Source organism: Lasiosphaeria miniovina (genome assembly GCF_030549165.1).
Source record: "Lasiosphaeria miniovina strain SMH2392-1A chromosome Unknown B0T26scaffold_1, whole genome shotgun sequence".
NCBI classification, from domain to species: Eukaryota; Fungi; Ascomycota; class Sordariomycetes; order Sordariales; family Lasiosphaeriaceae; genus Lasiosphaeria; species Lasiosphaeria miniovina.
Genome location: NW_026848220.1, coordinates 2,451,220 through 2,476,230, shown reverse-complemented (window position 1 = coordinate 2,476,230; position 25,011 = coordinate 2,451,220). Strand labels below are relative to the sequence as shown.

The 25,011-nt window shown below is 55.2% G+C and overlaps 7 protein-coding genes and 1 non-coding gene across 8 annotated transcripts; 4 read left to right on the top strand and 4 right to left on the bottom strand.

Moving 5' to 3' along the window:
* Nucleotides 1–6,615: 6,615 nt before the first annotated feature.
* B0T26DRAFT_29717 (uncharacterized protein) lies at nt 6,616–7,985 on the bottom strand. The gene is made up of 2 exons (XM_060434230.1): nt 7,719–7,985; nt 6,616–7,663 (listed from the first exon to the last, which is right to left on the bottom strand). The coding sequence occupies exons 1-2, from the start codon at nt 7,800–7,802 to the stop codon at nt 6,947–6,949; spliced, it is 801 nt and encodes a 266-aa protein (XP_060302501.1). The 5' UTR covers nt 7,803–7,985; the 3' UTR covers nt 6,616–6,946.
* Nucleotides 7,986–10,659: 2,674 nt separating this feature from the next.
* Nucleotides 10,660–12,798, bottom strand: B0T26DRAFT_633863 (kinase-like domain-containing protein; the record flags this gene model as incomplete). Its single annotated transcript, XM_060436574.1, has 3 exons — nt 10,660–11,020; nt 11,109–12,178; nt 12,217–12,798. The coding sequence occupies 3 exons, from the start codon at nt 12,796–12,798 to the stop codon at nt 10,660–10,662; spliced, it is 2,013 nt and encodes a 670-aa protein (XP_060302500.1).
* A 736-nt stretch (nt 12,799–13,534) lies between these two features.
* Nucleotides 13,535–14,538, top strand: B0T26DRAFT_745652 (WW domain binding protein 11-domain-containing protein; the record flags this gene model as incomplete). The annotated part of the gene is made up of 2 exons (XM_060444595.1): nt 13,535–13,607; nt 13,688–14,538. The coding sequence occupies 2 exons, from the start codon at nt 13,535–13,537 to the stop codon at nt 14,536–14,538; spliced, it is 924 nt and encodes a 307-aa protein (XP_060302499.1).
* A 736-nt stretch (nt 14,539–15,274) lies between these two features.
* On the top strand, nt 15,275–17,285 carry B0T26DRAFT_736518 (major facilitator superfamily domain-containing protein; the record flags this gene model as incomplete). Its single annotated transcript, XM_060443333.1, has 2 exons — nt 15,275–15,317; nt 15,973–17,285. The coding sequence occupies 2 exons, from the start codon at nt 15,275–15,277 to the stop codon at nt 17,283–17,285; spliced, it is 1,356 nt and encodes a 451-aa protein (XP_060302498.1).
* A 722-nt stretch (nt 17,286–18,007) lies between these two features.
* B0T26DRAFT_633143 (uncharacterized protein) lies at nt 18,008–19,120 on the top strand (the record flags this gene model as incomplete). Its single annotated transcript, XM_060436511.1, has 1 exon — nt 18,008–19,120. The coding sequence occupies one exon, from the start codon at nt 18,008–18,010 to the stop codon at nt 19,118–19,120; it is 1,113 nt and encodes a 370-aa protein (XP_060302497.1).
* Nucleotides 19,121–19,252: 132 nt separating this feature from the next.
* Nucleotides 19,253–21,180, bottom strand: B0T26DRAFT_670012 (amidase signature domain-containing protein; the record flags this gene model as incomplete). The annotated part of the gene is made up of 4 exons (XM_060439130.1): nt 19,253–19,380; nt 19,448–19,817; nt 19,891–20,784; nt 20,887–21,180. 4 exons carry the CDS (start codon nt 21,178–21,180, stop codon nt 19,253–19,255), a joined length of 1,686 nt encoding a protein of 561 aa, XP_060302496.1.
* Nucleotides 21,181–22,054: 874 nt separating this feature from the next.
* Nucleotides 22,055–22,145, bottom strand: B0T26DRAFT_t7. Its single transcript has one exon. It is a non-coding gene; the product is annotated as a tRNA-Phe (tRNA).
* A 1,108-nt stretch (nt 22,146–23,253) lies between these two features.
* B0T26DRAFT_29597 (uncharacterized protein) lies at nt 23,254–24,620 on the top strand. Its single transcript, XM_060434213.1, has one exon. The coding sequence runs from the start codon at nt 23,612–23,614 to the stop codon at nt 24,296–24,298; it is 687 nt and encodes a 228-aa protein (XP_060302495.1). The 5' UTR covers nt 23,254–23,611; the 3' UTR covers nt 24,299–24,620.
* The last annotated feature ends 391 nt before the right edge of the window (nt 24,621–25,011 follow it).

The window sequence follows — 25,011 nt, the reverse complement described above, 5'->3', positions numbered from 1 at the left end:
AGGACAACTTCTCCAAAGCTGGCTCAAGCCCGGCTCTCCACCGAGCTACTGAACGTGTGTATACAGTACAGAACCGCGACGGCTCCCAGCAACCCCCCCTGAATCATTTACGGCGCTAGGGTTGAGGGGCGAGACATTGGAATGCCGGCTGCCGACCGACGGTACGGAATACGGATAGCTTAGCGGAATTTTGTATTTGGCACGCCTGGCCGACACAGCCCGACTCCCTCGACCCCGCGTGCTCCCATCTCATCCGGAATACGGGTTAACTTGCCTTTTCCGCACTTGCCAGCCCCCCGTGTGAGTGGTGGGGCTAGAGGGGGTTGCACTCCGGGCACACCAACAGCTTTCCTGGCACTCTTCAGACAGGTCCAGATCACAGACGTTGAAATCTCGGCTTTGCAACAAGCCTACAATTTAGGCCCTTTCTCCCTCGCAATTTCGAAGGGTTGGAGGGAAATTTGACTTGGTTAGTGTGGCCGTTCTCCGTTCCTCTCCTTCGTCTTCCGATATGTGGATCTTCGTAGTTTACAGCATCTAGTAGCGTGCGCTAAGTTTCCGACGGCTCGACAAAGTCCAGTCCGATCCAGGACTTGGCTCCGAAATCCAGTTATTAATCCAGTTGCTGGAAGCCTTGACTTGACTTGAGCTTCACCCGGGTATTACCGTATGTTTCGACAGCAGCTCCCCACCTGGCCCAATTTAACCATGACGGAAGGGTGACGACTGGTCGCCGGTCACCCGCCGCGATCGGACGCCGGATGGCGGTCGCCGTTCACCACTCCAATCGTGTTTCCACTTCGCCAGCATCCTCCGTCAATAAACAGGTGCGAGGCCAATCATATCTGGGTCAGAATTCCGACCTCGCTTGTCTTCGGGGCCGGTTGGCCCACGTAAATCGACGTTCGGCATGTCAATCACATGCCACAACCAGATGAAAATCGTGTCCTCCCAGTTATTGACCGACAAATGAACCTGGTTCCGTTTCTCGAGTTATAAAGGGGCACTGTTTGCTTTGTTGGGGAATCGCTCACGACTTCGATTTCGTCTGGGTACACGCATGGAAAGTCACGAGATCGGGAGGTTGGAATAGCACATGGCTGCCTGCCTGTACACCTCATTGACTTTGGGATGTTCTTGAATGACTTGGTGGGTGGTTGGTCAGTCTCCCTGATTTCGCCGAAAATTGCCGCAGCTGGTTCACATCAGGTCGGCAAATGCCGGGGCGAGCAGTCAGTGGGCCGTCCATTCTTCCTCGGACCAGTGATTTGCGTAGAGAACTTGAAGTAGGTAGCCGGTTCCAACTCACGACGGCTCATGGAGGGAACCGCAAGCATGGGGCAATTTGAGGGAGCAACCCAATCCGTCCAGGTTCCCAGAGACTCCAAGGAGTCCAGACAAGTCCGGGAAGTCGGGGGGGGGAGTGATGAGAGGAGTGATGAGAGGCAGGCTGAAAACCCCATTGAGGGATTTTACGAGCAACTCGGGCGCCACTGGTGCTCTGGTTGAACAACAACGGAAGGCCTGACGGCGTGGCCAATGATAGTCTTGGGCCGGCGTGGGGGTTGCGCATCACCCCGCGATGGAGCGGGAGGACGCGGGGGTTGGGCGTCCAAGCGAATCCTGCGGCCCTCCCTGCAACGATGAAGCAGAAGAGAGGAGCGGAGGCAGCATCGATCCCCCCGTCGGACGAGACGAGGAGGGTCCCAAAATTATCGACAGCCAGTCTTAGCGGCGGCGGCGGCGAGGGTAGTGAGCACCATGATGACAATTGCAGCGGGTTGATCGTCGGGCAGGATGTGCCGGCCGTCGTTGTTGCCGATGCGGTTGCGGTTTGCGCTCTGCCTGTTGTTGTTGTTCTTGGACTCGGTCCCATGATTTTCGACCACCCCTGAGCTCTCTGCCCATTATCCCCAACCCTGGCCGGGTCTGGCCGCCTCGTCAGTCGACAACATCACCATCTGCTGGTTCGTTCGTACCGTAAACAGGTGGCTTCCGAAGGACGGCAGGCCGTGTTGCATCGTCGTTGCGCGCGTCTTAGCTTCCTAGGTCAGGGGCAGCGTCGGGTTGTTATATACCTATGGATAGCTAGGCACGGAACATGCCCTGGCGACAAGGCAAGCCCATCTGGCTGATCTTGCCTCGCCCCTTATCTCCCCGATAGCAGAGATCTGGTCCCGCCGACCATTCAGGGCCTCCCGATCTGGCGAGTGACCAGTCGCAATTTTCGTCAGGCATGAGTAACTGCAATCATATCTGTCGGCGTGGACAAGTATGGACTACGGACTCCATTGTGTGTTAATACGAGAGATAGGAAGTTCCCGAGACGACATTGAGAATCGCGGGTACCGTTTCATCCCATCCACCTGCTCCATGGGGCCTTCGGTTACATCACGGATACACCACATCCATATCCGTATATTTGGCGCGAATGAATCCCGTTATGCATTGCCGTTCGTCTCCACGCCGCCCATTCAGCCTCGAAGTGCCCCCGGCGAGACTCCAAATATTGCGCACATGTATCCGTATGTAGAGGGCACGCGACTGGACCGCCGCCGTCGGCACATCGCAACCGGCCGTCAAAAACCTTATCAACTCGACCCCTGTCCCGTCCTCCAGATCTGCAAGAAGGCGTCTTCTTCGAGGCGTGCATATCTCAGTAGCTTTGCTCGACGCCACCTACATCTTTTTGACATGCCATCCTGGAAACTAACTTTGACTGCCAAGTCGCTGTTTTCAAGTCTAACGTCTCGGTTCCATCTTAGGCGCGGTGCCTTATCAGCATCTCTTGGGCCGCCCCGGGGAACCCTGCTCGATCAATCACATCATTTGCGCCTTGTGTTGCCAACCTCGCGGGCCACTAGGGCTCGCACCAGTCAGTATATACAGAGGCGTCCCAGCCGCTCAGGACTCTCTGCCACTTCCTCTCTCTTTCAGTCTCGTTAATGGATGGGGTGTGTTTTTATCTTCCTTCTCTAGGGCGGCCGGCCCACATTTTCGGCGTCTCTCTCCGTCCTTTCGTTCAAGAGAAGAAAGGAACAGCCAATCCCGCAGTGTTCTCCCTCGAGCCTCGTGTAACCCCAGAGCTGTTGGAGGCGCTGGCTCTGCCCGTCGACCGCCGTTTGGCTTGGGATATTGCCAGTAGCAATGGGCCACTTGGGAAGCAGCCCAGGCACTGCTAGATATCGGCCTCGACTGCAACTACAATACCCGCAGAGCCGGGCTGGGCTGGACTGGGCTGGACTACACGGCCTCCCATGAGAGCATCCTTGGATACGATGGCTCGACTGGTATTCTGATATCATGTCTTTTGTCGTCGTGGCAGTTATTTCCCGTATCCAAGGCTCCTACGGGACGACAGTCCTGCCATCGCCTATCACCGCCTCGGTGCCCTGGACCCAGCATTTGGGTATGCTATGGAAGATGTGGTGCTGGTTGAGGATATGCCGGGATGTTGGCAAGCGCCTCTATTGTGAAGGGCTGGTGTTGTTGGCCGATTCAGATGACCTACTGCCTCACTTCGAGCATCGGCCTCCCTCCCGGAGAGAAGCGGCTCTCAGCTCCGGAAGGCAGACCTAGGGTAGGTATTCTGCATCATCTCTATGGCCTCTGTGATGGGATATATCTCTTGACAATGTCCTTCTGCTCCCTTTCCATTCTACCCCCACAGCCTCCGCATAATGTGTATGCATGTGTGGCGGTTGTATGAGATCGGCGTGAGTTCTGCTTCTGTAGTTATTATTGACACTGTCTTGGCACCTAGTGGGAGCTACGGCAAATTTCTACAAAGGAAGGGTTATGACTCGCGTCCTGGTTTTCTTGTCAACAAAAGAGCATTGGGCAAATATTCGTCCGCATTTCCTTTCCTGCGTCTCATGCAGATGATGTCCCTCAAGCAGGCCCTGCAGTCAAAGCCCTCTCCAGCGTGACTGCCGCCAGTCCATCCTTCTGTAAGAATTTTCAAGGTTGCTTGGGATGTTGCTATCACCCCCCAGAGAATCTTACCGGCATTGGGGGGCTGGGATCCTCTCTACGTAGGCATGTTTCTAACATGTCATTTGCTGTTGGCTTGTTATCAGCAAATTTGGGTATTGTTTTCGTGACAGACGTTCTCTGCTGCAGTACATATAGTAACGAGTTCCCGTAATTTCAAACGCAAAGCGTCTTACAGGAGAATCTGGCTTGATGTAGAAGCATCACGAGTTTTGGCTCAGGTTGTCGTGTCTTGTTTCTTGTGTTTCAAATTCACGCCTCTGGTATGCCCCCCATAGGTGTAGCTCGAAACCCACAGTAGAAATATAGCCTCCAAACAGACCACAACGGGAAGGGGTTACAGTTTGGTTAGGCAATACCTAAGTTCATGACGAACAGTGTTAGGGATGTCCAATATAAACCCAAGTAACTGAATAACACAGACCAGTTATGCCGTCCTACTCACGAAGTCTACTGTCACTATGTTCGAGCAAGGTTTTTGTAGGGCCCACCAAATCCTTAGCTTTGTATAAATCCCTCCATCAAATCACAATTCCTCGCGAACGCGTCCTCTTCCTGGTTTACGTTGCATCGTCACTCTAACAGTCCACACATTCGCCCACGCGACACCAAACAACACCCACCAAACGCGCCGTAACAAGCGTGCAAGGGAGGCAGCGACCATCTGCTGGAACCATCACAGTACCAACACATGCTCCAGATCTATACAATGATCAGATCCCAAAGCCACTTTACACCTCATAACTCAACTTCCCTCTCTCAAGGCACAAAGTAAGTCAGGTTTGAATGGGGTGATTCGCGATATTGGTAGTGTGGTGCTAGAAATTCCCCAGGCAGCGCCATATTTAGTGCTTGCCTTGGCCTAGGTCTTGGCCGTGCGTTGTCAATGGTGTATTGTGCCTTTATCCTAGAGTTACATTGTAGGGGTTGCCAGAATACACAGGCCAAAGGCATAGGTATCCTTTCATCAGTCTTTGTAGGCGCTAGTTACTCTTAGTTTCGATATGTCCCCTAGACATATGGTTGACTAACAAAGACGCAGGTACAGTGTCTGAGGAAGTGGTGGCGATTTTGGTGGAAGGAAGTACAATATGGCGTCGGATACAGAGGGACGTATGGCTCGGGCGAGCAGTGCCGTTCACTTGTTTGGCTTTTTGCTGTGCCGCGGAAAATGCCCTTGTTAACCTTTTAATGTGTACATAATGATAGGTATGAGCCATTTCACTTTATGATAAATCTAACTGTGGAAGTCTCTCTGTGAGGAAAGCCTCGTTGAAGCAGAGAAAATAATACATGGCTTGGGCGCTTGGCCGTCAAGATCAGAAGCTGGTTAGGAGGGTAAATACCAGAGGTCCTTGGTGACTATGACGGTAAAACAGTTCCAGTACATGGATTGGAGATGTAGCGTCTCTCTAGTTATCCGTGTTAACAAGATACACAACCAACAAGCAGCAAAATTAGGGACACAGGGGTTCTCAACTCTGATTAGTATATTACTCCTTCCTGAGTTGCTCATTCATCTCATGTCTATAGATTTTGCTATTGATCCTTTTCCATAAAGAACATAGAGACTGGCAAAGAAACAACACAAATCATAACTAACGTGAAACAATTATCTACATATTTTGAACTTTCACGCTGTTATTCCCTAGAGTAAGAGCAAGAAACGTCCATGAATGGGAATCAGAATAAAGACCAACAAACAGGCTCCCTCGTACAACGCCAAACTACGTACATCGTTGATCTCACAGGAGGCTTGAACTTGTTCAACTCAAGCCCGAGTCACATCATCTACACTAGTAAACTACACCTGTCTGCGACCGAAGATTTCTCGACATGAAAGATCAAGAACAGGACATCTCTATACTGTCATACCATACTTGTCTCAACCGACGAGACTTGCCTAAATATACCTAAATATCTGGACCTCCTCTCACTCTTTTACACCAACAACGACTGAGCATTCTTCAAGCAAGTTAGTAAGCAGATAATTTTCCTAAAAAGCCACAACAAGAAAACTAAACACAATGAGACATGCAGGCAAATGTATTCACAATATTCTTCTTGAGCCCGACTTCCCAAACTGGATTCTGCCCACAGCAAACCCAAGGCAAGACACAAGAAGCTCCAGAATACAGACTTCGCGGCGCTGGCACAATACCGGGCCCGAAACCCTATATATTCAGAGCTGCCGCGAGCACCGAAGCTCTGATGTGCAGGATACCGCCGGCACACTGCCCCCCGCGTAGGCAGAGAGGGGTTGATAGGTGTCGAACACGGCACTTTAGACATTTGGTTCAACTAGAACACTCGTTGCTATATATATCGTGGGGAGCCTGGCTGTGTAGGGTCAGTTGAGCAATGAACCCGTATAATACTGGGTAGGATGTCAAATTTATAAACACGACTCTCGAATGTGAAGAAGTTGCTCAACTAGAGACACGGTGATTTTCTGGGCGAGCTAGATCTCAAGCCGAGACAACCCCACGACTTTGGAATTAGAATCAAGTATTGAAATCACATTCCTGCTATGCCTACCTAATCTATAATATATCCTGCAAACCCATATCTCAAGTTTTCTGATACTCCCCTCATACCACAAGCCCCTTCTGCCATTCCACTTCGAAGCCCTGGGTACTACCAATGCCTATCGGTCCAATCCAGCTAAATTTCGCGCCTGTGAGTAAAACCACCCCCTGAAAAGACAAGCAGTTGCCTAAAGTGACAAAGAAAAGAGTGAATGAAATGAAGTGCTAAAGGAGAGTATAGGCCAAGAAAAGCGACAGTGCCCCGAGGTATTCCAGTGAAGATAACACTTCCCGTAACGAGTGGGAAAAACTCCTTGCGATATGCAATATATATGAAATAATATCATGCCCCAGTCTGAGTTCCTCTTGTCCAAGAAAAAGAAAGCTTGCCCCGATATTAAGTACCTAAAAGAGGCGGTAGATTATCAAAGCAGGCCAGCGACGGCAACAACCATGCCGAGCATGGCGCCAATAATCTTGACGCCAGCGGCACTATCCTGGGCTGCACCAGGCGCTGCTGCAGACGACGAGGTGGCGGCGGCCTGGGCACCCGAGAGGATGGTGGTCGACGTGACGCTACCGCTAACAGCCTGAGCAACAGTGGCGAGGCCGATCGAGGTAGAGAGGCTGGTGGTGCTGCCGCTAGTGATGGTGACAACTTGGGTAACGGTCTGGGTGGCAGTGCTCCAATCCCAGCCGTGACCCCAGTCGCCCCAGGGCGAGCCGGCCGCGCCGCCGGGACCGAAGCCGCCAGGGCCGCCAGCCCAGGGAGAGCCGTTCCATTCGCAGCCGGTGACAGTGTAGACACCACCGGTCCAGGTCTTTGTGAAGTCGGAGTAGGCGCTCTTGAGGGGGCCGCCGGGGCCGCCATGGCCGCCGGGACCAAACTGGCCGGGTCCCCAACCACCCGTGAAGGCCGGGGCGTTTACGGTGAATACGCTAGTGCTGCCGGCGCTGCTGCAAGAAGACCACTGGGAGCAGATTGATGACGATAGCGAGCTGTACGACGAAACGGCCGTGGGCGTGGCCGAACATGACGAGGCGAGGCAGTTAGAAACAGACGCGGCCTGGGTGGCGCCGCAGTAGTTCGTCGGAGCGGGCCAAGCACTCGTCGAGCTCCAGAAGGACGAAAAGCAACTGTGCTTTAAGGGTGTTAGCTTCTAGTGTCTGTACAGGAACGTGTCAATGGGTACAAACAGCGCAGTCAGGGGCACCACCCCACCACTGGGCATGGGCGAGAGCAGCGGGCGCCAGCAAGGCAGAGATAGCTGATGACTTCATGATGGCGGGTGGTCTGTAGCTAGGGGAGACCTTGCGCGAAGATATGGATGCGCAAGTGTGCAGGTATGCAGATGAGAATCTGACCGGGGATGCAAGAGTGTATTGCTGTGGCACTCGAGTGGCTGGATAGAGATTGTGGAAGAGGCAGAGAGGGACGAGGCCCTGATATACGTCGGTCGGAACACGGGATGACAGATCGGCGGGTGAGGCGGCGTCAGGGCTGCGCAAGAGTGGGCCGACCCAACGAGGAGGATCTGCTCTCTAGTCACTCCTCCGTCCGATATCCGGGACGTAGCTTGGGCAGACTCCTAAAGATGGATGAAAGGCTGGGATGGACCCGTAGCACCGACGCTTATGCCTCGACGGCATGAGCGGCCGGGCCACTGCATTGGCGCATGTATTGTACAACTGTACAACGGTACAGAAAAATGTATATATTTAGAGAGGTATAGACGTATACCAGACCTAGTATAGATGGGAGACGGACGGTGCGCGACTACCTTAGCTCCGAGCTGCCCTTGGCTGGATGTGAACCCTTCCTTGGCTGGAGACGGACAGAACCCAAGCACGAACGATATCACATAGCGCTGGCTAGTGGAGGGCGCTCGGCCTGACAGCTCAAGGGACCGGGGGCAGTGGATCGCAGATCGTCCAGGGCGCCATCGACTGCCGGCTGGGGGGTTGGTGGTGGCGGCGGTGGCGGCAGCGACATCACCGACTCAGCTATGGGCCGAATGCTATCGCACAGACGAGACAATGGAAAAGACGACTCAAGAAAACTCAAGGGAAGCCGAGGTGGAGAAGCTGCCGCGCGGCCTTGCATCGTGCATCACTTGTTCGGGGGGAGGTGCCCTGGGTGTGTGTTTGCTGTGTCGTTCGGCCCAGCGAGCGACTGAGGCGTCACACAGCCAATCGTGGCACGGGCAAGAAGGGCTCGGGTCCCACGAAACAGCATAGCTGAGGTGCCATCCTATCCTCCCACCGAGAGCAGCCCGGGGTGACGATGCAGCGGGGCTTTGCCTCAAGCTCTTCCACTCGGAAGCACGGTAGGGAGGCTGCTTAGCTCCAACCAAGCTGCGTTTGCTGTGCAAGTGCAACCCGCGGCGTGCAGGTGTCGAGCAGCTTCAGTTGAGTTGGGAGGTCAAGGTTGTTCCTACCTCGATAGATAGGTCGGCTCTGGAGCCGAATCACCGAACCAGTCCAGCTGCATCGCGCCAGCCTCTCCCGTCAATTGCTCCTGCCTCAGAAAACCACCTCTCGGGACCGAAGCGTATGCGAACTGCGAAGACGCGGGTCGTGACGTGGGCTGAGGTCCAGCGACGGATCGAAACTCAAAAAAAAAAACGGACCTAGGAGTCCCAACGGCTTGGGCTCCCCGCCCGCGCCATGTCCAGTGTTCGGATGTAGGATGTTGGGGAATGTCCGATGCATGAACCAGAACATCGTCCTTGCCTTTTGACTTCAAACACTCTAGACCTCTTGGTCCGGTCGTTGGGTCAATCGCCATCTCGCCGAGTCACCCCTGACCTGGCCGAGAGTGGAACATCTGATTTTCGAGTCCGCAGCGTTCTCCCTGGGTGTCCCTGGGTCGGCAGGCGGCTGACCGGAGAAATTATTTAACCACGTGTAGATTGTAGGGTCCGTTTGTCTACATAAGGCTGAGGTTGAACTCTGGGGCGATGGTGAACGCTGAGAACTCTCTTCCGGCAGTTACGGAATACCTACCCCGCCTACAAACAGAAGTAGCAAAGTAGAGGTGGCTGCCATGCCATGCCCGCAGCAGCTGTGGACTGGCGGCGTTTCAAGTTGATCGTCACTGGGGTTCAACAGGCTACTAACCTATAGATTTAAGATCCCGCCATCGCATTGGGTCACATGGAGCTAGTAAGTGCCCTTCCTGCAGTTCAAGTGAAGGGGTGATGCAATCATCAATAGTCCCGTCCACTCTTTCGTTGAGACATACATGCCTGCGGAAAAGCCGCAAATACAGCAAGCGGGCAGCATCACAACTCTCTCCACTCGGGCCTACTCCTAGACTGCGCCGCCCACCGGCGAGAACAAACAGCAAGATGACGACGACTACGCACAAGCCACTCGCCCAACGAAAACCCAAAACGGTCGGGAGTCGGGATGCATCCACCGCCGCCACATGCAGCGGCATCTTCTGCGCATCTTGTGTAATTCAGACGAGGGCGCACTTGTAGTGTAAGAAGAGGATCAGCCCTTCCAATATGCTGTCTCAAGTGACGCGTCTGCATAGATGATAAGAGAAGAGACACTTGATCCGCATCCTACGTATGTGCTTTACCTAAGATAGTGTCTAGCACACCTGCGAGCTCAGCGTGAGTGGCTGAAAACGAACTGATGATGGCTTCTTGTTGAATGGACCGTGCCTTCTCCGGCCGGCCCTTTTCCCATTTCTACCATACTCTACAACATACAAGCGTGTACCTAAGCAAACTCTCGTTCTCTCATCATTATTCCGGATGGCCCTCGGCGATAATGCGGCCTGCCATCATCTAATTCCATCCGTTGAGTGCCTTGCGAAAAAAAAAAAACAGGCAAAATGACAGAGGGGGGAGGGGACGCGTAATCGATAAGTAAGCTCTGGGTAAGGGGAAAGCAAAGCTAATGCCGGGAATGAAAAAGGGTAACACAGTAGAACAAGAAAAACACAAACAGGCTCCAGACCCACTTAATCTCGCACACCAGATGATCCGATAGTCAGTCACAGCAGTCCAAACTCCCTCCGCCCATGCACCGCCCCGGCCACCGCCGACTTGCTCAACCACCAGGGGGACCCTCGAGACCTCCCGCAGCGCGCCAGGAACGTGGCCTTGGCTCGCCGTTGCTGGCCCTACAGCATGGTGCCAAACGTGTTGTCCTCGAACGGGATGGGCTTGCGCGGGCTGCCGCCGTCCTCTCCCGCCGTCTTCCGGTGGCGGAAGGTGAAGCCCACGAATAGGCTCTTGCTCATCTCCTCGTCACGCTCTGCCAGCGTCTCAAGCGCCATCTGCTTCTCGTGCACTTCCTTGTACTTGGCCATGTCAGCCTCGTTGCTGAAGTCGTCAAAGTACCCGGCATCCGTCTCCGAGTCCAGTTCGGGCACAAACGGCGCCTTGGTCTCGCGAAGCACTGCCCACTCCACCTCAGCAAAGTACTGGTGGTTGAAGATGTCCTTCATATTGGAGAACCGTTTGGACCGCGAGTTGATGCAACTAAAAGAAAGGTTAAGTTAGAAACGGCTGCCCTGCCCGGTTGTGGGGTGTGGGATGTGGGATGTGGGATGTGGGGCCTTTGACTTACGTTATGATAAAGTTCCAGGTCCTGCTGCTCAGGAAATAGCTCGGATCCTCCCACACGGGTCGCTTGAGCACCTCGCGCCAGTGCTTTAGGTTTCGCCACGTCTCGTCTGGTGTCGACCCTGCGAACGGAGGGAACCCGGTTAGGGCCTCGAAGAGCATGCAGCCCAGGCTCCAGTAGTCAACAGTGAAGTCGTATTCCTCGCCCCTGAGCACCTCGGGCGCCATGTAATCGGGCGATCCCACGATCGACTTGGCGTAGTTGACGTCCTTTTCGCGCATCATCAGATAGTCCTCTCGCCGTTCAGCCACAGTCCGCTGCTCCATGGGCTTGCCGAACGGAACCGACGTCTCCGAGGCTTTCTCGAGACGGACTCTCATCGACTCGATCTTGGAGGGGGCCAAAAACCCTGCCGCCAGACCAAAGTCGGTGAGCTTCACGTGGCCCGTCGAGTCGACCAAGAAATTCTCGGGCTTGAGATCTCGGTGGATGTAGCCCAGCTGGTGGAGGGCGTCGACCGAGCAGAACATCTCGGCTATGTAGAAGCGCGCGTGCGGGTTGGACAAGACGCCTGTGTTGTTGAGGAGGGTGCGGAAGTCGCCACCCGGTACGTACTCCATGGCCAGGTAGATGCTCTTATCATCTTGGAAGGAGTACAGCAAGCGGACGAGCCACTCGCTCTTGGCGGTCGTAAGAATGTCCCGCTCTGTCAATACGTGGCGCACCTCGTCCAGCTTGAACAGCAGCCTTTTGCTCATGACCTTGAGTGCGCACACCTCCTTTGTGTCCTTCTTCTGTGCCAAGAATACTTGGCCATACCCGCCCTGGCCGACCTGCGTCAGGATCTGGAAGTCGCCCTGGCGCAGTCGCACACGTCTCTTGCGGAGATTGGCGCGCTCTCGGCCTGCGTACTTGGACCACATCTGGCCATATGTCTCTTCGTCCGTGTTTGGCGGCACCGGGAACTCCTCTCTGAATGCAGCGAGACGCTTCTGCCTCGATCCGACGTACGTGAGGAGGTCGAAATAATAATCGAGGAAATCTATACAAGTCAGAATCAGGTTCGGATAACCCTCTGCCAGATGTTTGGAGACTTGCATAGCTGAGTCACATTGACCATGCGCTTGACATGGGGCTTCTGCAGGATCTCGCGCTCCTCTGCAGTCAGACCCCGCGTCGTGTTGAATCTCTTGACCGTCGGCGACGCCCGCTCCCGGAGGTGGTAAAGACCTCGGCGCGTCACAGCAGCGTGGCTCGGCTGGCTGGTAGGCTCTGGGGGTGCGTCGCGGGAGACGGTTGGGGGGGTGTTCTCCTGGCCCTGGTTCTTGGGAGGGCTGCCTAGGGGGGTAATGCCTTTGTGGACGATGCTGTCGTCGACGACGCTAGATGTATCGTCATGGTTCTGAACATTGCTCTTGCCGGGGGACAGAGGAATGGCGACGACGCTATGCGGTCGCTCCAGCTTGACCGGACTGTCGAGAACATTAGGACCCGATGCGAGCTTCAAGCCCTCCAGAGCAACGGGAAGCTCATTCGCACCGGGCGGCGCGGTCCTCTTGCTTGGGCTGCCTTGCGGCGTGCTGGCTGGAGTTACGAAGCTGGTAGTCGTGGTCTTGGTCGGGGTTGTGGGTCGCTCCTCTTTCTTGTCTTGTTGCTTCCCGCCAGGGAACAGATTAGCCATGAAGCTCGCCATGGTTGCTGTCGGTGGAGATGGCACACAGATCTGCAGACAGGTGACGGGGAGGACTCCAAGGGGAAGAGGCAATTGTGCTCGGTTCACACGCAGCCTCAGCCTGCGGCAGGCGGGAGTCGCAGTCGTCGGGTGCCGAAGCGAGACCAAATGTTTATCTTGATAGATGCAGAAGATGAATGCAGAGAAAACAAAACGGCCTATGTCTGTCGGGAGTCTACTCTATCGAAGAGATGCAAAAGTAGCCGGGATACGGGCGCAGCTGAGAAGGAGGGTAACGCGCTATGATGTATGTTATGGAGACGGGCTTAAAATTATCTCGACCCAATTCGCAGCGGTACCCTCGATTGATTTTGGGAAACGAGCGTAGCGGGGCACATGCAGTCGACAGACGTCAACAAAGTTGGAGCAGCAACCCGAATCAGAATCGCGGGGTCCTCAGGGACAGGGGTCCTAATGGAGCAAAAGTCTTGGCATCTGGCAATGCGACCCGTCACCTCACCTGTAAGGATTATTTAGCACCTTGTTAGCGATCCGCCCGAAATTATTCCAGCAACGCGCGGCAAGCAAAACGACAGTCTCTCAGGTTCCCAACAACACCTCATTACTTATTAAACCAGAAAGCAGCAGTCCACTACAACATCCCCGGAAGCCATAGCATACTGGCGAGAACAAATAGCTGCCACTCGCTAGTTTGGAAATCACCCGTTCGCAGCTCGTCGTCGGCTGGTTGCCCAATATGCCGAAGGAGCGCAACTATAATCCAGTGCAAGCCCAGCGCAAAGCTGACAAGGCAAAGGCGATCAAGAAGGGTATGTCGGCCAATGAAATGGGGGCTTGGCGGAGAATCTGGGGGCATGCAAGACTGACCATATCGTTTTACGTCTGGCAGGCAAATCGGAGCAGCAGATACGGCGCAACGAGAAGCTCGCCAAGCTCAACCCCGACAGGATCCAGCAGCAGATAAACGATCTCAAGGCCATTAAGGAAGGTGGGAGTAAGCTCACGACAGTCGAGGAACAGTCGCTAGAGGCGCTCGAGAAGGACTTGAAGGCAGTTAGGAAGGCGAGGGAGGCTCTCGGGGACCAGGCGCCGACATTCAGCAAGGGCCCGCCAAAACAGGGAGGGCCACGCGGCGACGTCGACCACAAAGGCGCTCTCGGGAAGCGTCGGCGGGACGGAGAACGAGACGAGTCGAGCAGCGACAGCGACGTACCGGCCGATGTCAAGAAAATACCCATGCCACGAGACACTCCGCCGCCCATCCCCAAGGAAGTGCTCGACGCATGGTACTCGAAGCGAAGGGCGAAGCGGGGCGCGAACCAGCAGGAACCATCGCGGAGACCCGGGAATAATAATAGTAGCCAGGAGCCCGGTACGAGCGCAAACAGAGAGCCGTTGGGAGATAAGCAGCGGTTCGAGAGGACGACAAGAGCGCCGAGTGCGCCGAGTGCACCAAGCCCTGTCACCGAGGCAAAGACTGTCTACGAAGCCAAACCCGTCCTCCGAGATCTGCACAAGGAGGCTGTGAGCGCCTTTGTGCCGACCGTCGTTAGAATGAAAATCGAAAAGGTCAAGGGCCAGGGCGGCCTCCTCGAGCCGGAAGAAGCCGACCGGCTAGAAAGGGAGGGCTATCTAAAAACGACCGGGACATTACAGCAGCAGCCGACACCTAGTCCTGCCGTGAAGGGATCCGGTCTGCGAGGTGTCACGGTGGAGGAAGTTGACGACGAAGAAGGCTAACGAGCCGAATTGGCATTGACCAATGCTTTGTGTCTATCCCTCTGTCTACTGCGTTCGAACTGCGCCTGCGACCAACCAGTGCCAATATCCCATCCTGGAACCTGTCCCAGTCTCACTCTTGTTGCCTGCCTTATTTCAGTAAGCAGCTGAAGGCCTCAGACCGAGTTAGATGCAGTTTGCCACAGTATGCGATTTGTCGTGGCCTAATGCAGTTTATCGGCGGAGACGGCACAGCAACAGGGCTGACTGGGCAGGGCCGTCTCATTCGTCCGCGTTGTTGATAACATGACACAAAAGGCATGGCTGAATTGATAAACTCGACGAGACATGGCGCAAACGGTTGCGCAGAATTAATCTGGCAACCCAATTGCTCGGATAACAGATGCGTTAGCCAGGGCAATGGCAACGTGGTATCCTCAAGGCACTTTTTGCACTGCCACTCAGAATTCACATGCATTTTGAGATGGACTAGACGAGGGCATGCTTCTGTCTCGTCCGACAGGTCTGAAGGAATGTTGACTGGGCCCCAGTTTTAGCTAGGTTCCCGAGTTCGGCAGGTGTTCCATTTCTTGCTGCACCCTCATCTCCCAGGGTCATGCTAGTGTCGCTGTATTGGACAGATTTGTACGGAATATTCCGTATGTAGTACACAATAGATTGGTTCTCCCCTTGACTGAGAAGGACAATAGACCCAACTACCGTTATCACGCACGCAATTGCGCAGCCAGAGAACGGTATGCATAGGTATATACAAATATTCCCACACAGCAATCTCTCTAGTACCATGAATGGAACGAGATGAATGGTGCCATTTGAGGCTGTTCTGAGCCTTTGGGTAGCCAGGCTGACTTGGGCCTAGCCGCCAGCGCCAAGCCTCCCACCTGTCAAGTCAGCACCTGCCTGAAAGAGGGGGCCGCTGGCGGCCGGGGTCTAGACCAAGCATTTTCACGTGCCCCTGTGCCAGCACAATGCCATCCGGCCCTGAGGAGACCTCGATCGAGGAACGTGCAATACTATCAATGGCTTGTTATAATTAGACGGTAAAGACGCCGCCGACCTCTCTCTCTCTCTCTTTTTCGCATCTTGTCTTCTCCACATAAAAAGACGATCTAGAACGTGGCAGAAGCAGCACGATATATCGGTGGAGCGCTCGCAGGCAACGGGTGGTGCTATTTTAACCGACAACCTCGATGTTCCCTTGGACCATGGCGAACAGTGCGGAGTCGCTAGCTGATGGCGGATCGGCACGACTCGATGGTGGCGCCAAGACGGCTGCGCGCTTCGCGCTCCCGATGCCGACCCTAAATGGCACCAGATCGAAAAAGACGACCACCAGCACCAGCACCGGCCACCTTGGCGGGCTGCTGGGCCAAGACCTCAAGGACAATCGGTTCTTGGTGTCTTCGTCGTCGTCGAACACGGACACGGACACAGAAACGACGACGGCCGTGGACAGCCTCACATCCGTCGCCGAGGTTCGCAGTAAAAAAGACAAGGACGGAGTTGGAGATGGAGACGGACGAGTCGATGGCGACGACGATGCCTACCCCGAGGGCGGCCTTCGCTCGTGGCTCGTCGTGTTTGGCTGCTGGCTCGCCATGTTCGCCTCTCTCGGCCTCATGAACGTCCTGGCTACCTTCCAGTCGTACTTGTTGACCAACCCGGCTTCCGGTTACAATACGGGCACCATGGCGTGGATCTTTTCCCTCTACACCTTTGCCAGCTTTGTCCTCGGCCTCTATGTCGGCCCCCTCTTCGACAAATACGGCCCGCACTGGCTCATCCTGTCGGGCACCGTGTGCCTGGCCGTCAGCCTAGTCCTCAGCAGCCTGAGCTACGAGTTCTGGCACTTCCTCCTCGCCTTCGGCATACTCAGCGGCCTGTCCGGCTCCATGCTCTTCACTCCCGCCGTCGCCGCCATTGGCCACTTTTTCAAGGAGCGCCGAGGCTTCGCTACGGGCGTCGCCATGACTGCAGGCTCGGTCAGCGGCGTGCTGTTCCCGCTGGTGTTGCAGAGACTGTATGTCACGGTCGGCTTGGCCTGGGCTGTCCGCACGCTGGCGGTCATCTGCCTTGTTGCTACTATCGTTGCAAACTTCCTGGTCCGCTCGCGCCTCCCACCAGCCAAAAATGCCAGCCCACACCCTGACATACGCATCTTCAACAACAAAGGCTTCGCCTGGACCGCGGCGGCCGCCTTCCTGCTCGAGTTCGCCATCTTCATCCCCATGACATACACTTCTAGCTACACGCTGAGCAAGGGCTTCTCCCAGGCTTTTTCATTCAACATTGTCGCCATCATCAACGCCACCTCCGTCGTTGGCCGCGTCGTGGGCGGCTACTGGGCTGACTCTCTCGGCCCCTTTAACACGAGCGTTGCGGCAGTCTGCGTGTCCATCTTCGCCTGCTTCGGCATCCTGCTTCCCGCCGGCGGCACCAAGCCCGGCATCGTCATATTCGCCCTGCTGTTTGGCTTCGCCAGCGGGAGCAACATCAGCCTCGTGCCCGTCTCCATCAGCCGTCTCTGTACCACGCAGGCGTACGGCCGCTACTACGGCACGTGCTACACCGTCGTCTCCATGGCTGTTCTCGTCGCTGTTCCCATCGCCAGCAGAGTTGTCCCCCTCGACAGGGGTGACTACAGGGGCCTCGTCGTCATCACGGGCGCCGCCTATATGGCATCCATCTTTGCTTTTCTCATGGCCAAGGCCTCCGTGGTTGGCTGGAATCTATGGACCATTTTCTGAACGGCCCGGCCGCCTTTCGGATCAACATTGTTGTTGTTCTCCAGCCTCATTTGCCTTGCGCTGAACCGCGACGCGGAGAATACTCGCATATTCCCTGGGTCGCGGGAAGGGCTCCCGCGCGAGGATATCTACGCCGGGTCTATCTTTTGGGGCCTTCATCTGAATCCACGCAAGATATCCGCGCCCTTTCCCGACACGAGGACACGAGATCCGTGCAGCGTCGCGGACCGCGGGCATACAGTCGGGGCGAGCATTTGTAGGGTGATAGATAGTACCCTCACCGGAAAGTCATGGGCGGCGGCTTCACCATCTCAGTAGCTGTGATGAAGAACAGATAGGTGTTTACCTCAGGTATTTCCACAAGCACGGACAGCCTTGTATCCGTACCTCGATGGAATACCGGGCTATTTTGGGGTCCGAGTGCACGGGCTTTCGGGCTGTTCGAGGGGTTGTCTTTTAGCGGTACCTTAGTTATGCAGTCCGATCCCCAACAACGCAACTTGACTCGCCGACGACCCAACAAGTCGCTCCTTCAACTCCGTCTCTGAACGGATGTATACATACAGCCCCGGACAACCCACAACCATAGGTCCAAATAAACTCCTCTGGCCCAGGATCGCATAACATTTCCTTCTACTTTAGGTTGCTGCTCTTTTGTTTGCCAAGTCCAATACCGTCACAATCCTTGTAACTCCGTGTCATATACCGCACCTGCAAGCACAATGGTCGCATCTGTAAATAAGAAGCCAAACCTGAGAAGCGCATGCGACAGATGTTACAAGCTCAAAGAACGATGCGAGCGGGAAACGACGTCGGCCCTCTGTGCACGGTGCAAACGGCTGGGCCTGGCTTGTGCAACCGTACGGCCGGTGGGCCCCGCGGGGAGAGTGACACGCCGAGACCATGAGACGGAGGACCGTGTCTCGAGAACGGTGTTAACGAGAAAACCCAGAAAGCAGCAGCTGGAAGAACCCAGAGATCAGCAGCTGGAAGAGGAGCAATGCACCCAACCCGGCGCCGTCGACACATACTTAGACGCCATCCCCGACGTCAGCCGCTACTGCCTCGGCACTACCGACCCGTTCGCGGGGACGGCAATGTCGGATTCCCGCGGCGATCCGTGGCAGGCGTTTCTGGTCTTGGTAGAGATCATGGAATATCTCGTCTATCGGCGCAAGCCGGCCGCCCGGCGGATCCAGGCGCCGGCCTCGGCCTCGGTTGCCGTGGACCGCCGCCTCGGCCTCTGCCTGCCGCTGCTGTCCTACTACCACGACCTCTGCGTCATCAGCAACTCGCTCCTCTGCGCAACCGACGAGGCCGTCCTGGCCCGCCTGCATTGGCAGTTGGATAACGTCAATGCTGCCGTCGAGTCCTGGCAGCCAGAACACTCGGACCAGCTTGCCGAGCAGTTCGGCGCGGCTGAGCTCGTCGGACTGCTCGTACAGGCCAAAGCCTACCGCCTGGGAGCGCTGCTGGTGGCCCACCGCCTGCGGTTCCCATTCGGCTGCGGCGAGGACACGCAGGCAGACATCTGGTCCAAGGAACTCATGGCAGAGCTGGAGCTGGCGAGGCGCGTCGCCGGCCGGCCGCTACGATTCGCCGCGCTGCCGTTCCTCGTCGCCGCCGTCGAGGCAACGGGCGACGCCAGCCGCCGCGACGTGCTTTGTCGGGTCGACTGCTACGTCGACCACTACGCGCCGCCCCTGCGCCAGGTGGCCAGGGTCTTCTTCGTCAAGGTGTGGCGCGAGCGGGATCTGAATCTCAACAGCCGCTGGCTCGACTCGATACACAAGCCGTGTCCCGTGTTGGCCGCTGTGGACGCGGCTTGCTTCTAGCGGCCTGGTTTGTGTATGTATGTACCTAATCAATAGCAATCGCATAATCCGTGCGTACATATGAGAAATGACTTTCATTTCTCGTCCTGGCTGAAGCGGATAATCGCTAGTCAAGGTACCTGCTCTCTAAGACTAGATTCCCTTTTTGTTGATAATCGAGTCCAGAGCGGCCGCCACCTTCACCAAGGCCTCATCCCTGTGTCTGTAGCCAACAAGCTGGACACTGACCGGCGCGTCCTCGTACTGTTCCGGGCCGGTGTCTATTGAAGAAACGTGTCAGCATGAGTCTTTTTTCCCGTTTTTGATATGGGATCCGTTGGCGCCTACAAAGACTGTACAGCTGCTCGTCGTCCGGGCCGAACTTGGCGTTGCTCACGTCGTCGGCCACGTCCACGTCTGGCCGCACTCGGTCCACGGGCATGACGACGGCCGGGTAGTCGAGGTAGTTCCACAGGCCCGTGTACGTGGCTTTGGTCCACAGGTCTAGCGGGAGTGCCGTGTGCGCTGCGGGCGGCATGAGGATCGCGTCTAGATCGTTGTCGCGGAAGAGTGCGAGGTACTTCTTTGCCGCTGCTGCCCGCCGCGCGTTTAGCTCGAAGTAGACCTGCAGCGTCGTTCCCGGCACCGACAAGAGGCCGCCGGCTTGGAGCGACGGGATGGGCGGCTCGCCTGTTCGCGCGAACTGTTCGTAGTAGTGCTTTTTTGTGTATTTATGTCAGTCGGGGCAGAGGTGGCAAGAAGGCCCAGGGATGGGAGCTGGCGAGACTCACATCGCTTCCCGACAGCGTCACATAACTGATGAGATCCTGGCTGATCAGCTCGACGTCGGGGAGGTTGATGGGGATGACCTCGACGCTACTGTCGCCGCGAAGGAGATCGACCGCCTGCTTCAGGCCACGTCTCACCGGCGGCGACGGAGTGAAGACGCCGTCGGTCAGCGCCACGCCGATGCGGAGCTTGCGCCCGCCGGGCTGCCGCTGCTGCTGCTGCTGGACGTTGTCCACCCACGGAACCGCGACGGCCGCGCTGTCGTACCGCCAGGCGTCCGCCCCCATCACGGCCTTGAGAAAGAGCCCGCAGTCCCGCAGCGACGTCGCCATGGGCCCGGCCGACGAATGCACGCCGTCGGTCCCCGACGGGCCGAGGTCGCGCACGCCGCTGTGCGGCACTAGGCCCACGCTGGGTCGGAACCCGTAGATGCCATTGCAGAGCGCCGGAATGCGGATGCTGCCGGCGATGTCGGTGCCCACGCCGAGGATGCTGCCGCGCAGCGCGAGCAGCGCACCCTCGCCGCCCGTGCTCCCGCCCGCCGTGAGCAGCCTGTTGCGCGGGTTCAGCGTCCGCCCGAACACGTTGTTGTCGCTGTCGCCCGTCATCATCGACTGCGGCACGTTGGTCTTGCAGTACAGCACCGCGCCTAGGTCGACCAACAGCGCCGCCAGCGCGCTGTGCTCCGCCGCCGGCTCGCCCACGAAGCAGCACACCCCGGTCGACGTGTCGTGTCCGCGCACCTGGAAGCAGTCCTTGAGCGAGATGGGCAAGCCAAACAGCGGCGGCAGCGGCTTTCCTCCGCGAGACAGCGACAACTTGGCACCGTATTCCTGGTCGAGCTTCTTAGCTCGCGCAATAGCTTCGTCGAAGAATATCTCCGTCAGGCAGTTCGTCTGCCGAACAAAGGGGCAAGGGGGGCAAGGTCAGCAATATGCCTCTTTTCCTTTCGGCAGGTCCTTTTAACGGGAATAGCTTTCGACGAAGACACAACTGACCAGCTGCTGGGCAATGGCAGCCCGTTTGCAAAAGGCCACCACCACTTGCTCGGCCGACCAGACTCCAGCCTTGAGCTCTCCCAGGAGCGCGGTGGCGTCGTAGTCTGAAGTGATTCGGGCTTCAGTCTCGCTCAGCAGCCCGCAGGCGAGCGGTACGTCCATAACGCTAGCAGCAGCACTGTGATAGAACTTGTCCGCGGGGATTCGCCAGTCCTGCGGGATCTTGTCGCACTGCTGCGCTTTCTTCTCGGCCGCAATGGCCTGGTAGTCGGTGTTCTTCATCTGAGATCCCATCTTGATCCTGATCGTGCACGGCTTGGGTTAGAAAGACAGGATATGAAATCAGTTGAAGTTCCTGCTGCTTGTGTGGGTGACGTTCGAGTATGCATTGTGTCAGATTTCTGGGACTTGTAAAGCTATTTATTTATTTCCGTCGTAACACTAGATGACCGACGCCGTTGGGGCGCCTATATTGAACTATTGCATCTAGTGCAGAGCCACAAGGTCTAGTTTTGGCCCCGGCCCCAGCTGCGGTTCCGGGTCCGGTTCCAGTCCGGACTTGAGGCTGGCTGGGTACCGTATATTCTCTCGAGACTCGAAAATGGGCGGCGAGACCTAAAAATGGAAGAATCCGTCTGAGCCACCAATGTTAGGTGAATAAGGCACAACCTAAAGTTCTCCCGGCGACTTGTTGAGCTGCAGAGTCCTCTGCGATACGCCTCTTATTGGCTGTTCTCCATTTTTAGTCTCGTCGCTCATTTCTGACTTTCGAGAGAATGTACGGTAGAGTAATCGCAACCCTCCGGTCAACCTTCCGGTCCATCACCCTAGCTTGACACTGGTGTAACCATCCCCCCGAGTCAACAAATGCGAGCAAATATCTATCTGCCTTGCAGGTATACTTGATGAATTCCCAAAGCAAAAAATCGTGTTGAATCTATTGACTGGCGCTGGAGCGGGTAACTTGGTGGGCAGAGACCGTAACGCTGGCCCTCGAGCTGCTAGCAACATAATACGACATAAAAAAACAACACAGTATTGGGTTTTGCATCTGTTCCCATAGCTAAGGTACTTACTCCATAGGTACCGGGGATAAAAAGAATTAAGCACCCACCCCCAAAAAAGTAGACGATCTAGCAGTTGCTAGATCTATTGTTGTTGACAAAGATGCGGCTAATGTGGATCGAACACATTACCTTCAGATGGGAAGATTGAAGTGTGACTTCAGTCTGACGCTCTCCCAGCTGAGCTATACCCGCTGCTTCTTGTTTGACGTAGGAGGCATGTGGACAGTGGCTCTATGGATGGGTCGCTGAGGTGGAGTTTGTTGTGGATGGAACTCTTTTTTTTTCTTTTTGTTTGGGTTGGTTCTCTACCATCCCTTTGGATTCCCACGCCGTGGATCCATTCACATGCTCTCTTCTGGGTCGGTCTGTGAGAGAACCATGAGCGCGCGAGTAATATCATATGATTGATTGCCGTTTGGGTTTGTTACCTTCATATTTTGTCATGGCCGAGTCAGGGGCACAATCTGTTCCCCTGCTCTCACCCTCACCGAAACATTCGACATCATGGCCACCTACTTACTCTCTATTAAGATATTGGTGTGCCCAATTCTCCAGACAGTTGCCTGTTATGTTCGAAGGAAGGCCGATGTTCTTTTGTTTTTTGAATGCTTGCTTCTCGGCCGTTTCTATACGGATTTAGACCGTTCGGATAAACCCTCTCTGTCCCATCGGCATGAGATAGAAGCTTGAGTATTCAGACTTAGGAACTGCGAGTTCACTTTAGACCGAGCTTGGCTCACATTGAAAGAGTTTGACCGCGATACCCTCGTTGTAGTGTCCAGAAGGGAAGAGCTACAGATGCCTACTGAAACTTGTCACTGTTAGAGCCTGTAACTGTCGCTTCCAATCTCTGGCTATGATGCGTTTCCCCAGAGGTTGTGATTCTAGCAAGCATATGCCAACTAGTGAGCCTTTCCCGAGATAATAAGGAAGAGATTGCATAGTGTATGCGGTGTAAAAAGTCTATGCTAGGTTACTGAAGAAGGCTTTAAGCGGCTTGAACCACGAGGTCAACGAGTCTGTGTCTCTGGCATTCGCAAAGTATATCGCAACCTCTATTTAGCTTCCACTTGAGTCTTTCGGAATACATAGGACGCCCCCCTGGGAGATCCTATGAATGAAGAACATATAATGAAATAACTTGGCTGAACGGCTAATCAAAGTCTCCCCAACCTTCATATAACATTATGGCTGTTACCCTTACCTTTTATTCTGTGATCGACAATATATGAGTCTCTTTATTTCTCAGCAAGCTACTCTTCCCCCAGAGCCATCGTTTCGCCTCGTCCTCGTCTGATCCCGCGACACAAGACGTTGAAGCAATAGCAGTCGTTGTCGAAGTAGGTGGTACAAAGTTTCTTGCCAGCACCACGTAAAACAGCCCCTCCTACCTCGTGTGCATCTCTGTCACGCTGCTACCACACCTCACTCATGCAGATACGGTCTAATTAGTTTCACCTTGGCGGGGTGTCGTTGTCGTACGGACGTACACTTATAGTTTTCACGTGTTTTTCTTTCTGGCTTCATTCTTACTCCCCCTTCCCATTGCTTTCCGTCCTGCAGCAGGACAGAAACGGCAAGGAGAGATAGAGATAGAGAGAGCGAGCACGAGCTCGTATGTATTGTACCACGACGGCATATTACGAGGTCATGGAACCATGTGTCACGACGGACAAAAGCTTTGCGTGCGTGTATGTGCGACTAAGTCCCTCCTTTTTTCTCTTTTCTGTCAATGGCAGCAAGACGATCAGCCAGTTCGGTGTGATTCGTATCCTAAGGCCAAGTCGATCCCGAAGTCGCAGTTTTCGAGGGCAAGATCTTCTTTGCATCCCCGGCCTCGGGAGAGAGAGGGCAGTGTAAGAAAAAATCAGTATTGTATTGGTATTGCCATCGTTTCCCAAACTGCAAACGAGAGCGATACACATGCGCACACGCACACGCACACGGGATGGCGGCGCCACACGACGCCCCAACGAAAACAATCGCCCGGCCAGCGGGCCGTGTGCATGTCAAGACAGCCCCGGTGTGGACGGTTTGACGAGAGCAAGCCGTGGCAGCCACGCGGAGGGCTGAAGATAAGCGCATCTGTTTTAAAAGGGGAAAAGGGGGTCTGTGGCTTCTCGTGTGATTCGTATGGCGCACCACCGTGTCCTATGTCTCAGAATGCGCAGATGAGCAGGCCAGCCACCGGTGATGAAGGAAAGGAGCTGAGACATCTCCAACGAAGCGCGGACAAACTCGAAAAAGAAAGCCAACACAATGTTCGGGATTGGGCAAAGAAGCCGATCTCTCCACGACGAGACGGGCCCCGAGTAAAAGAAGGAAGTGTCTATTTGTTCCGATAAGGGCGGTTTCTTTTTTTGCTCGAGCCTTCGTATCTTGTTTTCGTGGGCTGATGAGATATCAAGACGATCAGCGGGCTCTTGAATTTCGATCTTCAACAAGAACACGCGGCCCTCGACAAAATAGATCTAGCAATGGCTGCATCCAATCACGACGCTTCACCGGAGCTTACAAGCTCCTATCGACCGGGCTAGCTATCAAAAGTTCAACGCCCCATTAAAGCTGGCGTCTAAATAAAAAGCGAGGTCGTGGGGGCCTGGTGGTAAGAAAGCTACGGAATAACCCGCATTGCCTCTTTCGATGTCGAAAGCAATTGATTGACTGGCCTAGCCAATACCACGGCTCCCCACAAATTGACGGCCACGATTGGCAGCTGGCCGTCCAAAAAAAAGTAAAGCCAATTCCGAACCCATTCACTTTTTCTCACACGTTGTACCACATGGTCTTGTTTGTCCGCGGACCGGCAAGCTCGGCATTCGATTCTTGCCAGTTGATTTGCTACTGCCAGGCACGCGCAATGGACGAGAACTAGAGACGAAAGGAAAGGACATGAAACTGTGATCAAGAGCTTGGATTGACGGACCGGAAATCTTCAACGGCGGTTGCGGGAGCCCAAGTAGGGAGGTGGGCTGCAGCTGTTAGGAGAATGGCAGGAGCCAATTACGCTGCAAACGCTCCGTGCCAATTGAGATGGCTGGCTGACACACCTCGCCAG

Excerpts from the sequence above, each read along its gene's own strand:
- B0T26DRAFT_29717 (XM_060434230.1), bottom strand. The coding sequence starts at position 7,802 with ATGAAGTCATCAGCTATCTCTGCCTTGCTGGCGCCCGCTGCTCTCGCC. Across the intron at positions 7,664-7,718 it reads GTGGTGCCCCTGACTGCGCT|CACAGTTGCTTTTCGTCCTT; the intron begins GTTTGTACCCAT and ends ACACCCTTAAAG.
- B0T26DRAFT_29597 (XM_060434213.1), top strand. The coding sequence starts at position 23,612 with ATGTGTCACGACGGACAAAAGCTTTGCGTGCGTGTATGTGCGACTAAG.